General features: G+C 36.4%; 1 protein-coding gene across 2 annotated transcripts in view; it reads right to left on the reverse strand.

The window, feature by feature from the left end:
• Nucleotides 1–529: 529 nt before the first annotated feature.
• LOC118069727 (zinc finger protein basonuclin-2-like) overlaps nt 530–17,068 on the reverse strand; it is a 123,427-nt gene continuing 106,888 nt past the window's right edge. For both annotated transcript variants that reach the window (XM_035088021.1, XM_035088022.1), the window contains 2 exons: nt 11,120–11,487; nt 530–5,716 (listed from right to left, as the gene is read on the reverse strand). In XM_035088021.1, the coding sequence (XP_034943912.1) occupies nt 2,075–5,716; nt 11,120–11,487 (4,010 nt within the window). In that variant the 3' untranslated portion in view covers nt 530–2,074. The remainder of the gene's footprint in view (nt 5,717–11,119; nt 11,488–17,068) is intronic.

The following is a 17,068-nucleotide window of genomic DNA, read 5'->3' on the forward strand; positions in this document are numbered from 1 at the left end:
CCGGTCGTTTCTCATTTTGTATACCCAGAGAGAGACTTTAGTCAAGTCTTGCAGAGGGAACAAGCGTGGGCGGGGCACACTAAAGTCTGCTGGATGGTAAGACAAGCTAAGGAAGAAAGAGGATCTACTCATTTTTGCGTGAGCTATAAGACCGATGTCAAGACAAATGAAGACTAGGTATAAACAAAAAAGAAGAAAAAAAAGGTTTGGTCTAATTTCAAGGTATCCATGGGAATTATAGACTTTTAACAAAAAAAAATGAAAGAAAAGATTGCAAGGTTCGTTTACTTAAGAAATTAATTTACTGTGTTTTACGATAAATTGAGTTTTCAAGCACACACACACACACAAAGTATTGAGTTAATGACTTGAGAATTACTGTCTTTTTTATAGCATTAATAATAAATTACACAAAAAGGAATAATAAAATTTAATGACACAGTTCCATTAATTTTTCATATAGATATTTTTATTTTTATAATGATGAATGATTTTTTTATAATTGATCTATAATATACATCATAGCGTTTGGTTTATACATAATTACAATGGTAAATTCTCGCTTCGCCTTAATTTATTATGATATATGTTTGCTATTTTTATGTTTCACTTTAATTCTATTTTATTTATTTAATTGCCACCACATTTATAATTAAAAGTGGCTTTAATTAATATCAATATTATTCATGATGATATTCATGATGAATAAAAACAATTTGCTGATGCAAAGTGATTACTAAAAATTAGCATAAAAAAGTTTGTCCATTTGAACTATTTAACATATATAGAACTTGGGGACGAACGCACGAGATTTTATACCTTCCTTTTACTATCATCAAATTAATTAACCAACATATTTACAATTCAAGAGAACAATTAATTGAACGATAAAAGCGATCATTGATAGGCGACATTTTATTGAATTAAATTCTGTTCAACCTTGTGAGATTATATAATGATACTCGACAGGCAGTAGTGTTCTATTTCTCAGCAATGTAATCAAAAGTTTTCAATTCACTATAAATGTGCACCTTAAATACACATTATAAATATTTATTTGTTTGTTTTTAAATTTGTTTATACGATCAATTAGTCTTACATTTAAAAGAGCATACGATGTTTATGATAGTGAATTTAAAAAGTTTTTTCTCAAGATTTATTTAAGATAAGGAAATTACGGCAGTGCCTGCTACCAGCCGGCCTATAAGTATTACCGATATTATTAATTATTTTGTTAATGTACTTTAATTTATTAATTAATCAATTAATTAAGATCTCTAAGAAACAAATAAATATTATTTATCTATATTTTTTCTCGCTCTTTTACAGCTAATCCAGAGCTAATTAATATTTTATATTTATTATTAGAGCATGATTAGATAATTAATCAATGAATAATATTATTAATTAACACTCTGGAAATAATTCTACCTTTATTGCCATTGCTTTAAAGCACTGCCACTGGTTTTATCAACGACTTTAAACATTCAAATTTTACAAAATCTAGTGCCAGATTCTGGCTCTAGAGTAGATTAATATCTAATTATACTTTGATTAAAACAATTTAAGCGATTACATCAATTGATATATACAATATTACTAAGCTGATTAATGATTAAATATTTATTAGCGTACATTACTAACGTACGCAATCACAACGATGATAAAGTTCTTATGATTTTGTAATCATCACTTTTGAATTAATACAATAAATATTTATTTTTTTTCAATCTACTCAGTTTTTTAATTACTTATATATGTATTTATATGTATTTTATTTATATATTTATTTAAAATGTTCCATTCGTATAGTCGGTTCTTTTTTTTGTAAGTGCATTGAACATTAAAAATATTTTTCAAATATCAATATTTCGAATCGAAACGCACGAACGAGAAAGTACGAAAAAAGAAGATGAAGGTTGATATATCAGACACTGGATCTTGTTGAGTGAGAACGAGTGAATCGAGTACATCCCACAGTTCAGCGATATTCAATTCTCCAAGTTAGATTTTGGGATTAAAGGTATGGTTCGTAGCCGCGCCGGGAGATTGCGAGCGGATACGCGGACGTTGGTCACGAGCCACTAGTGGAGATGACCGGCAGGTCCCTGTGAGCCTGAGGATCACGCGAGTGAGCATCACGTACCGCTCGAGAACCAAAGACTCTGTCACATCCGGCTATGGTGCATTTCATTTCTTCTTGACGTTCTTCTGACGTTGGAGAAGCTGCTGGTGATAATGGTCTAGAAACTGGGCTTCTCTGAGAGGATTCTCGTTCTTGATTTAGCCTTGTAAGATGATTTAATTGACTCAGATGTTGATGAGTGAGACCATTGAGACCAGCAAGATGGCTAGCGAATGATGATAGCCCGGGGAATGTGCCTAGATGTGGTGGCATCAATAGATGTGGAGGCGGTATTCTTGCAGCTAGATCAACTGCTGAAGGTAGACCATAACCACCAAGTCCACCAATTCCTGCATCAGCATAAAGCCGAGCGAGAAAGTCATTGTGAAGCAGAGGATTCATTTGAGAGTCTTCGATTCTTGGAGATAGGCTCGGTGGTAAACTTGAAGACAGTGGTGGACTGGATGTAGTTGAGAGTAATTTTCGATGAAGATTGAGATTGGCTGAATGACGATCTCGAGACCTTTTGGACGGGAAAGCTGCGTTGCAACCATCAACACTGCAGCGATGCATCAACTTAAGATGAACATTTTGGTAATGTGTTTTAACACCAAAATGATTTTGAAAGACCTTGCCGCAGGCTGTACATCGCCGTGGGTTTTCTCGATCAAGTGGAACCTCCTGAGTACTCACAAAACCACCGTTCTCGTACCTCGCGTAGGTGATGAGACTACTGTCCGTATCCATAGCCGCTGTGGAGGGCGAGGCGCTGGACGAGCGCGAGCCACGAGAGTAATTGTCCATGGTGTTGTCCTGCATCAGGATAGGGCTGGTGGTGGGGCTGGTAGAGATTCTGCCAGGCCTCGACGCCGAACGGCTCCCTGAGTTGTATGGACCCATCATGCGACCCTGCGACAAGGACTCGAGTTGACGCAAAGCATTCGAGGAGTCGAGGGAGAGTTCGTCAGTAGCGGTTGGATAGTTGTCGATCGAGCTCGGGGCACGGGAAGGAACATCGGGACGCTCACCTTCACGTTTACGACGACTTCCATCCTTCGATTCATCGTCATTGTCATCATCATCCTCCTCATCAGCTTCGTTCGTAGCTGGAACACGGGGCTCTTCTTCTTGCGTAGCTTCTTCAGGAACTTCCTCTTTCACCACTGCTTTATGCTCATCATCGACTACATTCTCTTTCTCGTCTTTCTCTCCTTCGACCTCGTTGCTGCTACGTCGACTTTTACGACGTTGACTGAGTACTTCATCATTGCGCTCGTCTACTGAAGTTCTGTCGTGGGGTGAGCAAGACTCTCGCTTTGGCTCAGGTGAGAGAGGTCTTTTAGGTGACCTCACGCTACTCGCTCGAGAACTAAGATCTCTTGGTTCATCTTGCGGCTCCTCAGTATTGGTTTCAGTCTCTGAAGTTCTCTCTGAATATTCTTGTTTCACTTCAACTACTACTTGATTGTTTGGCTCATTGTCAGCAATTGATCTACGTGGTGAAAGTGAAGATTTACGCTGTTGTTCAGCCCCTAGCCGAGACATTGACATGTCTTCGGGTTGATCTTGAAAAACTGCATCATTAGAAGAGTCTCCATCAGTCGACGATGAATGTGCTTCTGTAGCCATAGCACATCTTGTTGGATGCTGTGACTTTCTTTTTCGTACACCACGATTATTAAATGTGACATTGGATTGCATGTGAGCGTTATTGAAAGACGTGGAATGATGATCCATTGTACCCATTGAGTCAGTGTCATCAACGCTGTCTGTGTTACTAACGAGATCTTCATCACCTCCTTCACCAATTGACAACTTTGGTCGTTTTGCCAAGTTGTATGGAGCTGACTGGTCGTCGTCATTCCTTGATGATCTTCCAGCATCCATTGAATCCATCTCATCACCAACAATTACAATACCTTCTTCATCGTCGTCTTCTTCTTCACCTTCAAGAATAACTGACGGTGTTTGAGAAGACGGTGATGCTCCAGCAGTACTAGCAGTGCTGGATGATCCCTTCAGGTGAGTACTAGTTGTTGTAATTGTATTAGCAAACGCTGAGAATGGACCAGTCGTTGGTGCAGTTGTTGTAGCTGCAGTAGTGGTTATCATTCTTTGATGAATAGCCTCGTCGTATGACATGACTTGGCTTTGAGTTGATGAGAGATCTAGATGCTTGAAGTCTAAAGCACAAAGCGATGCTGGTGAACGGAGATCAGGTGGTGGTGTCAGCAATGGAAAAGATCCAAATGGAAGATGATTTAATCCACTTGCAGGAACAGGAAGTCCAATCTGTTGAGGTAGGACAAGAGCATGAGCCATTGATGAGCGACCATCGTGCGGTGAGATCTTTCTTCGTAGATGAGGAGAATGAAGTTTAGGATTAGGATTAGCACTATGACGATTTCTGGATCTTCGTGAGCTGAATTTAGTGTTGCAGCCTTTTACAGTACATTGATGCATTTCTCGTAAATGTACTGCACTGAAGTGAATCTTTAATGCACCTTTATCGCAGAAAGTTTTAAGACAAACATTGCACTGGACTCGTTTCTTGCCTGTTGCAGGATTAATGAAAGGAGTTCCAAGATTAGGCGGTAAATTAGATGAAGTTCCCCATTGGCTTCGTTTGCCTGGAGATTGAGACTTTCTACCAGGAATACCTTGAGGTCTGACAAGTGGAGCAGCAGCTTGAAGTGGAACAGCAGCTTGAATAGGTTGATGTCTCTGTCTATCTTGTTTAACAGAATCCTTTCTACTCAAATTGAGTGCACTGCCAGAATTTTCATCATCATCTTCAGTTTCTGATCCAAACTCACTCTTATCACCAGTACTTTGACCATCAACTGGACCAGTTAGAGCGGTATTGAGTTTCCCCATTGACGGGTGGGAGAAATTAACTGGAAAATTGGGAGGTAAAGCTCCTGATGAACCAGCGACTGCGAGAGGATGACCAAAAGCTAAAGCTGTAGTGGAGATCGGTGCTACTGGCATTGGTGGCCTCAATTGAGATGCTGATGAATGATGAGGTGGACTGTGTGGACTTTGTGGATGTCTCATTGATTTTCTAGACTGCAAGAGTTGATCTAGTGGTGGTGGACCAAGAGGTGGGAAACCTGGCAAGCCAAGGCTTCCAAGCTCACGAAAGTCAAATGGCTGCATACTTTGTAGTCGATTAAGTGGCGAAGCAAGATGAGAACTCGAAGATTCAAGGCTTCTTGGTGGAGAATTAGCTACGTTGGTAGTAGCGCTAGCTGCAGATGTCGATGGTGTATAATGCTTTTGTGCAGACGGCGACATGGATAAATGCGAGGTCGTAGGAGGTAGCGAAGACGCTAAACGAGATCCAGGATGCGGTAGTCGACAATGAAGCAAGTGCATCGATGGTGGTAAATGAGCTAATGGCATAGTCGGCGGTGATGGTCGTCGGCTCGGTGACATAGCATCCGACGACGCTGGAGTGCCGGCAGCCAGCAACAGCTGCTGCACGTATGGACGCGTCTCTGGGAACCTGAGGAACTGCTGAAGAACCAGCGGTTCCTCTTCAGCTGAACAAATGCTCCATCGGTCCAGCAGTGGGCCGTTCTGAGAGTCCTAGAATAAAAACAATTAATAATTAAAAATATGTTTCATTAGAAAATAAATGATAAATGTTGGATGAATGTGTATGAATGTTTTTTATACGATTAAATTAATAAAGGGTAGTAGATAATTGATTGTTACATTGAAATAATAAAAAAATATAAAAAAAATTGGCACACTTTACATAAACTTGGCGCGATATCATTGGAAGTGGATTAAAATAATCCAGTTTCGAAATGTGTAAACGCAAAATCTCCACAAGTTTCTTATAAATTTAGGGTGACGGTGTATACAGTCTCTGTCAGTTTGTCTCCCTCTTTTCCCTCAGCTTCACACGTTGAAGAATGTTTATTTATGCATACCGACAAGCTGGAGGTAACGCAGGACGGCCAGAGCACCGCGACGCTTTTCATATCATGTATATTTCCTCAAGAAATGAAGAGAAGACCGCCCGGTGTGGGTACTTTTAGACATCTTCAATTTCATCTCTATAATTAAATTCAATTAAATTAAATACATCTCGATTATGACTGGGAGTCTAACCCCTGCTTTATCCTGAATAGAGATTGGTCACGGTCCGTTAACGTCCATCATAATAATCGAGAATTAAAGTCACGGAAGCAAGAGGTGGCGCACATGGGAATGTAATAAGAATGAGAGAAATGAAAAAGTAACCGTCGATACCGGGCAGAGGTCGCGTATTTTACTCTTTCTATGCTCGCATGTTGAATGTATTTGACTTCCTATAAGATCATCGATGCTTACACAGTAGTGGTGACTTTAAGATTTAAGTACAGACCGGCTTGAAGCAGTCATAGGCGTCGTAACGCTTGCTATCATCTATCTACTCTCTGCCCCGGACCATCCATTAAGTAAATTTATCCTTGGTGCATTTAATAGTACTGCCTAGTCGTCTGGTGTAATTCGACGATAATAATCGATTTGAAGCTCTTTCTTAGATTTAAAATAAGAGAAATTATATCTTTCTATATCATCTCACGTGTAAAAGCATCCAGATAGTAAAGATTCATCATTAGAAAGATGCGTGACGCATTTTTAAGTGTGTTAACTGAAAGATATCCGTAACCTGATTCCTTGAAGAAGCTATTTACTGTGCATGAGATGGTGTTGTGGTGTATATGTGCTACACTGTTTATCTACTGGCAAAGTTAAACGTCGGTTATGTAAAAGGATAAAGAATGTAAGGAGCTAAATTGTTGGACTCGGATGGTGAGAATGCGAAAGGTAATCGTGAGACTCGAATTTTAATCCTCGCACGCGAACGAGAGCACTCCTTTTCCTCCCTTTTTATCTCCTACTACTCTTCTGGGTTATTCTCGTATATATATGTGCTCGTCACGCGCTCCAAGGAATTCGGGTCGCGCGTCGACAGGTTGCAAAGATCGTGGGACTTAGTTTAAGCCATCTCTACAACACGTATTTATGTCAATCCAAATATTCTGCATCTTTTTTTGTTAGCTTGGCTATTTTTTTTTTTCTCTGCTAATCTGGTATATAATCGCGTGCTCAGAAGTACTTTCGTGTCATGATTTCCTCAACTCCTTTTGCTATGACTGCACATGCGAGTGTGGAAAAGTCTCGGCCTCCGTCCCCACTTCTTCGAGGACGTCCGCCTCCACCTGCAACTCAAGTTTAACTACTCGACAGCTAGCGCCATCTACACGTCAGGTGAACGAAACTCGATACCTTTTTCCGCGATACAAAGACTTGGATTCAGGTTGCGGAGCAGGAGGAGAGGAAGAAAACAACGTAGGAGGAGGCAATCGAAGGTGCCATCCGTGACTGGACATCGCATATGATTTCACGCTCGGTGGACCTGTCTTATTCGTGTGTAGAAATCGTGAAGATCTCAAGGCGGATTGTATCCGCTTTTAAATTGGATTGCAGCTACCGCACGACCTCCTATTTTCTATTTTTTCTGTCTCTTTGTCTCCATTGTCCATTTTGTAGGGAAACAAAGTGTGTGCAAAAATTTAATAATTTTAAAACAATGCTGATAAATAGCTTGTTAATAATGAACAAGTTAATGAGGAGAAATAATTATTATTAAAAGAAGCTCAGTGAAATTGACAGAACAGCTTCGGAAGTTACATCCTCCATGAATATTTAATAACTTCTTTATGTCTGTGTGTATGTAATATTTGCAATGAACGTCGTAATGATTGAAACCAGAACTGTGGTGTACAATTTTTAGTCAACATTGTCGGCATCTTGAGTAATATCGATATTAACATAAGTTAACTATAATTTGACAGTCCTCAGGCAATCTTTCAATAAAGAGTGAAAGAAATAAAAAAAAAAATGAAATACCAAAACATGCATATAAGTAACAAGTTCTTAAGTATGAGAATGATTTAAGTTACTTTCCCATGCTACTCACTCAGCTTCCAACGACAATTTACATACGAAATATGCTTTTTTTTGTTGCTTTTTAATGCCTCCAGCCATCTGTCGTATTTGCGGAGACATTATTCCAAGTTAAGGTTTCATTGCAATAAACATTAATTTTATGACAAAGACTATAGATTATAAATAAAAAATTATTTTTTCTTTTTCTTGAATAAAATAATAAATAATCATTAAATGAATATTAAAGTCTGCTAAATAAAACTTGTCGTTGGTATAATTTTGTTTTTTTTTTTTTTAATTTATTTATCCGACAAAAAAATGTAATCAGGATTTTACGTTGGTGTAATAAGCATTGAAACTATCGAGGACAGAAAATCAATCGTTTCACTTTAACGATCAATCTCACAGTATGTGTAACTGGTGAAGAAAAATGATTGAAAAAAATAAAAAAGCTGGTACTAAGCCAGGCGATCGATTACAAGTAATCATCCATCCGCATGTCGCGTTTTAACTCAAAGGTTATTTATTCTGTTTCTCATTTGCTCTTTAACTCGTATGTGATTTCGTTCTTCGACACGTAAATATTCATTTTACAATGCAACCAGAATGCATTCTAAGAAAACTGTAAAATAGAAAGACGAAATGAACAAATAAAATATAATTTTATGATTCTTTAATATTGCATTTAATTTTTATTTTTTCCTCAATTTTCAGAGAAATTGCTTCCTCAAAGTTTAAAAAAATTATTCAATAATCATTTCGAATCTCATTTATTTTTATTATATTCGGAAGTAATATTAATCATGTTTAACTGTCAATTAATTTATTCTACAACGAAGTTGTTTTATGATTATTTTAATTCATTAGTTACATTATTTAATTGTTTATTGATCAACAAGATATATTTATGAAGTAGTTTTCTTTATTTATTGCTTCATTAGAGAGAAAATAATTTTCTATTATTAAAATTTAACTTTAGTACAATTTATTATAAAAAACTACTATTTACTCCAATTGTTAATAATAGAAAGAATTAAATAAATTGTATTAGTTAATTTAAAAAAATTGAAAAAAGTATAATAAAATTTATCATTTGAACTAAAAAGATACAAAGTTGATAAATGTAAAGAAAATGAATCACATGATTATGTCAACTAAAGCTTATTATTAAGTATAAAAGGAAATGATTTTAATCTTTTTAATTTAATTTTTTCCCCTTTTGTAAGTACTTTTTTTTCTGAACGTGTGCAAAAGCATGTCATCAATATCACCTGAATCTGAGCAGAAAAATGCAATTTCCTCTATAAAATAATTCATGTCACGTATTTATGTCCACATCTCTTCATATTGTCCCCCAGTTGCAATAAACGATCACGATCATTGCGGTGCAGTAGAGAAGAAAAAGTCGTGTGTTGCGAATGAGATTTTTAAAATAATTTCTAAGCCACCTAGAATCTAAGAGTTATAGAGTAAATCCTATCTCTCTTTCTCAGTGTGTTGATCCTGTATACGATCAGCAATACTCCAAGAGAGTATCATAGTAAGAGAAACCGGTTTTCCATACATTTAATTTCACGCTAACGTCGGCGCAATTCGGTTTACACGGATACTCCCCATTTTCTATGCGGATCCCTGGTGATTCCCATAGGAGAAAGAGGAGGAGAGACATTAATAATCACTGGTCACCTTCGACTCCGTCTTCCAAGTATCCCCGTGCGAAATTTTCGAGTAGTGTTTTACGCACGCAACCAACAGACTCATCTTTTCTTCCTTACTTTCTCTCTATCTTTCTTTTATACTCAAGCAAGCATCTCAGATGCATCAGTTCGTCCATCTGCAACCATAACCGATTACACGCGACTTCGACGCGTCGATGAAGAGTTCCGTGTTTGATGCACGCGAGGGAAACTCGCCAAGTTTTTTTTTTCTCTTATTTTCCTTATTTTTCACTAATTTATTTCTTGTAGTAAATTGCTTAGAATATATTATAATTATTCCTACACTGACTCTAATTCCATACATTACGCCATTACTTTAATTAATGCGCAGACCTGTCATCTTTTGGAGCTGATTCATCAGTCACTTGAGTCTCCAATCACTGTAATCCGTCGGTAGACTTGGTCAACCGTGACTTCATGTCACTTACTTTGTCACAAATTATTTCGTTCACTTTGTTTAATAACACAGAACTAAACACTTGTAATGAGTTTTTTTTCAAGTTTTTATTAATCGTCCACTTTTCAATCACCAAATAGATTTTCGTTGTTTGCTTTATAGATTTTCAACTTTTTCGTTGCTTAATTCTTCTTCAGTTTCCTCTTAATGACAGATGGTCAAATAAATAGACATGGTATAGATGTATAGTTTTCGTACTTTCTTCTTCTTCATCTCTTGCCTTCTTGAGACGTTTTATTTTTAGTCTTCACTCATAATTCACATGCGGTATACGATGCCACACATATGATCATCTTATTTTCGGAACAATTTTCTAAGAGAGAAAGAGAGATAGAGAAAAAGAAAAGGATATACCTAATAATTTTGACATGACAATTGACGAGTGGATATAGATATCAGAAATAATTGTATATCAACTCTAGTTGTTGAAGTAATATGAACACAAGTTCAGTTTGAAAGATGAATCATCAGATGAAATTAGTGACAATCGTTATAATATAAATTGTCGAACTGTCACTAACATTTTTTGATTTATTCCCGATTAATTTACACCTGTTTAATTGAATTACACGGATTGAGTAAACACTTATTGTTAATCAGACAGCAACACTGTATTCATACGCAACAACAGAGAAGAGTTCAAGTCAACAAAGTCAGTCACGTCCGAGTTAATCAAGTGAGATTTTTTAAAGAAAAGATGATGACAAAAGTGGTTGACATCAATTAAAGAAAAAAAAAAATAAATAAACAAGTCTTTAAATGATTGGGAAATATAATAAAAGTGCACGTGTCTAAATGTCAGTGTGTGGTGTGTAAGATGATGATGATGATGATGATGATGATGATGGGATTCACAGTAGTCACACTCACCTGCAGTATGTATCCTCTACAATAATCCTCGTGGGTCCAGCCAAATGCGGCTAGAAGTCGTGTCACTTTCGCGTGTGGCAACTGGTTAAACAACTGATCAAGTAGAGTCTTAAGTCGACTTGGTAGCGCGCGTGAGCCGTAAAGGACGAGGGATGCGACGTCAAACACGACCGTCGGCTCGACAGTCTCTGAAGCCGGTGGAATCTCCTCCTTCTCCGCGACCTCGGTTGTTTCCCCACCACTGCAGTCACTTGGAAGCTTTACCCTCCCTACAGCGCTTTTGTCCTCCCTTCCAGGACGTCGTGGGCTGGTGGCGACATCCCCACCATCATCAGGACTAGTCTGGAGGCTTGACAGTCGCGCGAGTGCTGCAACACACGTAAACAAGGAAAAAGTGAGAGGGGCTGCTGTGCTGAAGCTCTGCTGGCGTTCTCATGTGTATCAGCGCGTGTATACGTGAACGCGTGGCACTTGGTGGGGGCATCAGATACTTCGTCTCACGTCACCTACGTCGCCGTCGCCGTCGTCGTGATCGTGCCGAGACGATGTCACGGACTCCCTACCTCTAGTGCGCTTAGTCCCCACCACTCTAATGTGCTCGGCTGCGTGCGTCGAACAGAGATATAACAGTCGCGAATGTTGCTATCACAGCGATACAGACAGAGAGAAAAATATGTAGCGTATTTCGACTCGGTACTTACTTACCCCCTACTCGCGAACAACGACCAGCTCGACCTCCCACCCCAACCTCCGCCCCCGCCATTTACTGTCGACGTCGTTTGAGTCGTCGCGTTCAACCCCACCATAAGATGCATCTGCTGCTTGTGCTAGTCACTGTACTAGAGCACCAGCAACCAGAGCATTCATCAACCTGCTTGATGCTTTACTCAAGTATACCACACTACTGATAGAAGGTTTTTCAAATCCCTTTAGCTTTACTCTAATTCGTTGCTTTTATATTTGCAATTGGTATTACTCCAATAAAAAGATACAGAAAAATAACTGGAAAAAGCTCTCTTTATTCTCTAATAAATACTAGCTCTTGGATTTAATTTTCTATCAACTTGAATTAGTTACCTTACTTATCAGCTTTTTTTATGTTTATTATTTCATTTGCTACTCTTTAATGATTCGTAATCATAATTATCACTTAGTGTTAGAAATAACTCAGATAAGATTAATTAATGTTGACGGTAATTTTCTCATTTAAAAACAAGCACTGGAGCCACAGTTTTTTAATTGAATGTTAATGTTCACTATTTAATTTCTGTTTAATTGAATCATAATTTGAACTCTGGTCATTCAAAATGGAAATAAATGATGTAATTATAAATGAGAAGATGTGATAGGTGATGTTAGAAGACTTGAGGGTGTTTTTGGACAAGAAAATAAGCTATTGACAATTGTAGTTTGATAATAAATGCAAGTCCTTGAATAACAATTGAAGTTACCTTCAGAGACGTTAATTGAAAACGCTTTCCCCTGATAATCGTCACGCTTTTCGCTTACCTGCATTCGCAATTCAAGAAAGTCAGTAAACCCTAAACAATTGCATTGGATATATGATAGCTAGTAAAAGAATGTAAGGATCATTTTTATGTCCATCTTTCTCATAAATTCCATAGTTTTTTATCTATTTTTTTAGCTCCTTTGATCACAGTAGCGCAGCTCCGGCGTGACTATTTGTGGATCACAATAATGCGTCTGAGATAATCGCTCTTCGTCTACCTCTTGATGATGAGAAAGTTCCAGCCTCACACATCAGTGATACTATTCACTCCGGACACATCAGTGAGACGAAGAAACTTGTTTCTTCCCCTTCTTCTTTTTTACTACCTACGTTATTCGATCGATAACATTAAAGAGCCGGTGTGTCTAACACGAGCGAGAACGACTCTCCTAGTGGCCGCTCTTATTGTCATAACGTATACGATCCTCACCAGGAGATCTCCAAGACTTTTGGGTTCTCCTCCCTCTTCTCTCATCGCTTCAAAAACCGCGTCGAAACAGCGGTCTCTTGGGTCCTGCTTCAATAGAAATCATGGAGTCATCCCGATTGGGCGCCACTTGTCATTAATGACTCTACGATTTTTTCCATTTAATTAAAGACCGATGACGATCACGCCATGTATCTTCCAAGGACCTTGCGCTATTAAAAAAAATTATTTTTCAAATGCCTTAGGATTGATCGAAATTTTTTTTCAGCATGACAGAAAATTTTAATTACATTTAGATTATGTGATCATAATGGAGTGATATTTATTAAAGAATTATTGTTTTATTTTATTTTTTTTAATTTTATCCTTCATTTTGGATAATAAGTACTAAATAATGCTGTTTATTTTTAGATTAAAACAATTTATTAAATTATTAATTTTATTTCCTGATTTCTTTCCTCTTTTTTTTTTATATTTTCAATTGAAATTCAGGAAGGTTTTTTTTAGCTCTCATAAAAATTAAAAAATACATCAAAAATCACAGTTAATTTACACATCACACAATTTAAATCTTTATTAAATTGATCGAAATGAATAATAAATTAATTATTATGAGTTATATGATATATAACTGAGGCAGTAACAATTCCAAATCAAATTTTTTTCATCAAGGATATTTTATACGGAAATAAAATCATATAATGTTACTCCTATAGCTGTGTAATATACAAACGGGATTACCCGGCGTTGCTTGTTCACCCTTCTGTCATTTAGCGGATTGCCCTACCTCTCATCATCCCTCTTGTTTTTTTTTTTATCTCTCGTGGGTTTTTTCAACCAACCCTGGCAGTTTCAATGAATTCCAGTAGGCCACCAGATATATATCGAGTTAGTCGACATGCTCTGCTACCATTTTCTGGTAAAAAAAGTACTTTTTTTTTTTTTTAAACACAGTCGACGCAGATGACGCTCTGGGGAAGCTGTGTATCGGATTTGCCAGCTCTACCTCTCGTCCTTTTCACCCTTGTTTTCAGCAGCGTCAATATTTGGTGAATCCTGTTATTCGATGAAAATTTAGTGAACGATAAAAAATAAAGGGAAATAAAGGGATCAAAAAGTGAACGTACGCTTGTGGCTTGCGTTACATGTCAGTTATAGTTAATTAACCATTGTTCGTGATTTTCATGTAAAAATATTTTTTTAGAGCTATAATATTTCTGATGTATATGAAAACCAACTTCTATGTTCATTTATTCAATCTTTCTATAGATTTACCATTCAAGTCTTGATTAGTAGGAATACATGAACCTTTCAATAACACAAGAGTTTAATTTTGAGGAAAATTAACGATGAAATATTGATAAAGCTACAAAAAAAAACATGAAAAGCTATCAAATCAATTTCTCTGGTAAATAAAACACGATAAATAGACATTGACATTTTTTTTTTAATAGAAAAATATTTGTTAAAACAAATTCAGATGTTAAAAAAAGTAAACAGTTAAAGTGTTTAGTTTTTCAATTCTAATTATCAATCACTTGGATTTGCAGTGACAATGATGGTGATCTGTCAAGACACTTTTCTATTTGACAAAAGTAATGTATTATCTTTGATTTATTATTTTTAAATGAAGAATAAAATAGACAGAAAAAATGTAGCTGAAAATTTTCAATACACAAGAGCTAGCAAATAAATCCATCATCAAAAAATAAACACTTGAGTTAGTGTGCATCTCAATACTTTCTTTAAAAAGTCTCCATTGTCACAAAACAAGTAACTGTCAAAAATACTATGGTTTAAAAATGACAATTGTCCTTGGAAAGTACAAAATACAAAAAGAATGAGTTTAGAGTATCGTTGGCGTAACTAAAAGCTACCGAATAAAGTATATGTCACCAAAGAAAAAAAAAGCTACTTCAGACCATGACAATATTCTCAATACCATCGGGTTCCTCTGGTCCGCATGCAAATGACTTTTCTCCTCAGGGAACTATCGAATTTCAACCTGCCCAAGCGTCATTGTCTTCTACGCAGAACTCTAACTTCCGTCTATTGTGTGTCAAAAATCTGTGTATACGAAGGGATAACTGTAAAAGAAAGAAAAAATGCAATAATATAACCTCTGTCAACCCAGTCATGGTATGTTTACTGACAGTTTGTGTGCAATTTTCGTGCAGTTATCTTGCAGTTTTAGACAATAGAATGCACCTGCTGCAGTCGGCGCTTCACCAGGGAGGGAGAGAGAGAGGTTCAAGGTCTTGGCTACGCTCGTTACCCATACAAACAGAAGGGAGTATCGACTATCGAATGAGAGAAAAAGAGCTGCTAATTATCAAGTATCATTTATTATCGAAACCAGTCGGACTTTTCGTCATGGACTCCTACACCAGACCCTTCTCATCACACATTACTTGTGCAACGTTACCCCTGAATTATTCCCTAGAAAATCAGGAAAATTCCTGGACACAAAAAATAATTTCTTCATGCTCAGCTCCACATCATTACCTCAAATTTGGTAGAATCATTTATTTTATTGATGTCACGAGTTTATAATTTTCGACGATTAATCACCTGAACTGTTGAAAGTTTAGATGATTTTATTTTACGTAAATTATTTTAATGGATCTTTTAGCCCGAACAAAGACATTTTAAGGTGTTTTTTAAAGATGAGGTTTTAAAGAAAGGAACGAACGAAGAGATGAGTGAGTTTATGGATGTACATGTACGTGTGTGTGTGTGAGTGTAAGAGAATATTATGCGGATGATTGTAGATGAGATATAAATGTATGTATCTATGTATATGACCACGAAGAGCTATCGTAAGTAACACCAGAGCCAGTTTGTACAACATTGCAAACAGGAGGGGACGACGGCACGAGTTGCAGAGGGCGAGAGTAAATGGTATGTAAACTGTGTCGAGGCGCTCCTACTCCACCCTTTCAACCTCCGAACTCGTGCCCTGTGCTCTCCGCAAACTCCATTAAAATATTATGCACGTCCCAATGACCTCGGAAAATCAGATCCAACCATGCGTCCTTTAACTCAGTATTACGGCAGATTCTTTTCGCTATATCCTTGATAACATCATCGCTTTTAATAACGGATGTGTTTTTTTGGGATTTTGATGCAGGTTTTGTTTGGATGTAATCTAGGACATGTTTTAAAAGCTAAACTGACATTTTTTTTTATTGTTTTTTTAGAATGTTTTGTTTTAAGAATAAAAAATTGGTGTGATCGATTATAGAGATTGATGTGGGTAAAAAAAATTTAGAATATAAATTTTTTTAGTTTAACTTTCTTTTTTGTAGAAAAAGCAGTAATTATATTTATTGGCAATAAATTCATAGATAATATCGGTTAATTTCTTATTAATAATAATTAATATGTCATTAATAAAGAAATATTTTTAACGTTATTTATGTTGAATTAATTATTTTTATTACAAAAAATAAGTTCATTAACATTTGTTTGCTTGTTTGGATTTACTACTAATAGTTTGAAAAAGACTCAACTATTATTTGTCAGAGTGTATGAGATGATAAAATATTTAATGACAGTGAATTCATTAAGATTATTAAGTTATTCATGCTATAATTATTGATAGAATTAAAACAGTATTTTGTTAACAGCTGAATTGAGTTCTAAAGTAACTTCTCAATAGTTCATTAATTTATTTATAATATTGTAAACAACATATTTGTCATGGATAAATTCTCCTATTTTTAGACTGGAACAATTGATTAATCCGTAACAAATGAATTTTTTAAAGGATTAAAAATAAGATTCTTCAGAGAAAAATTAGTCATGTATCAAAAACTAAGAGTAGAATTATGAAATTTAAAATATTTAAAAAGCCAGGTATAAATGAAGATGGAAACATATGATTTTAGAGGGTAGGGAAACAACAGTGCTCAAGATGACACGACTATATTGTGTCGCGAGATGTTAGATTTAAGATTCTTTTGATCAAACCGCCTCTTTACTCATGGAACAATCTTTCGACATTCGATAG

The sequence above is a fragment of the Chelonus insularis genome, unplaced genomic scaffold, assembly GCF_013357705.1.
Source record: "Chelonus insularis isolate UGA/USDA-ARS -01 unplaced genomic scaffold, ASM1335770v1 contig_42_pilon, whole genome shotgun sequence".
Taxonomy (NCBI): domain Eukaryota; kingdom Metazoa; phylum Arthropoda; class Insecta; order Hymenoptera; family Braconidae; genus Chelonus; species Chelonus insularis.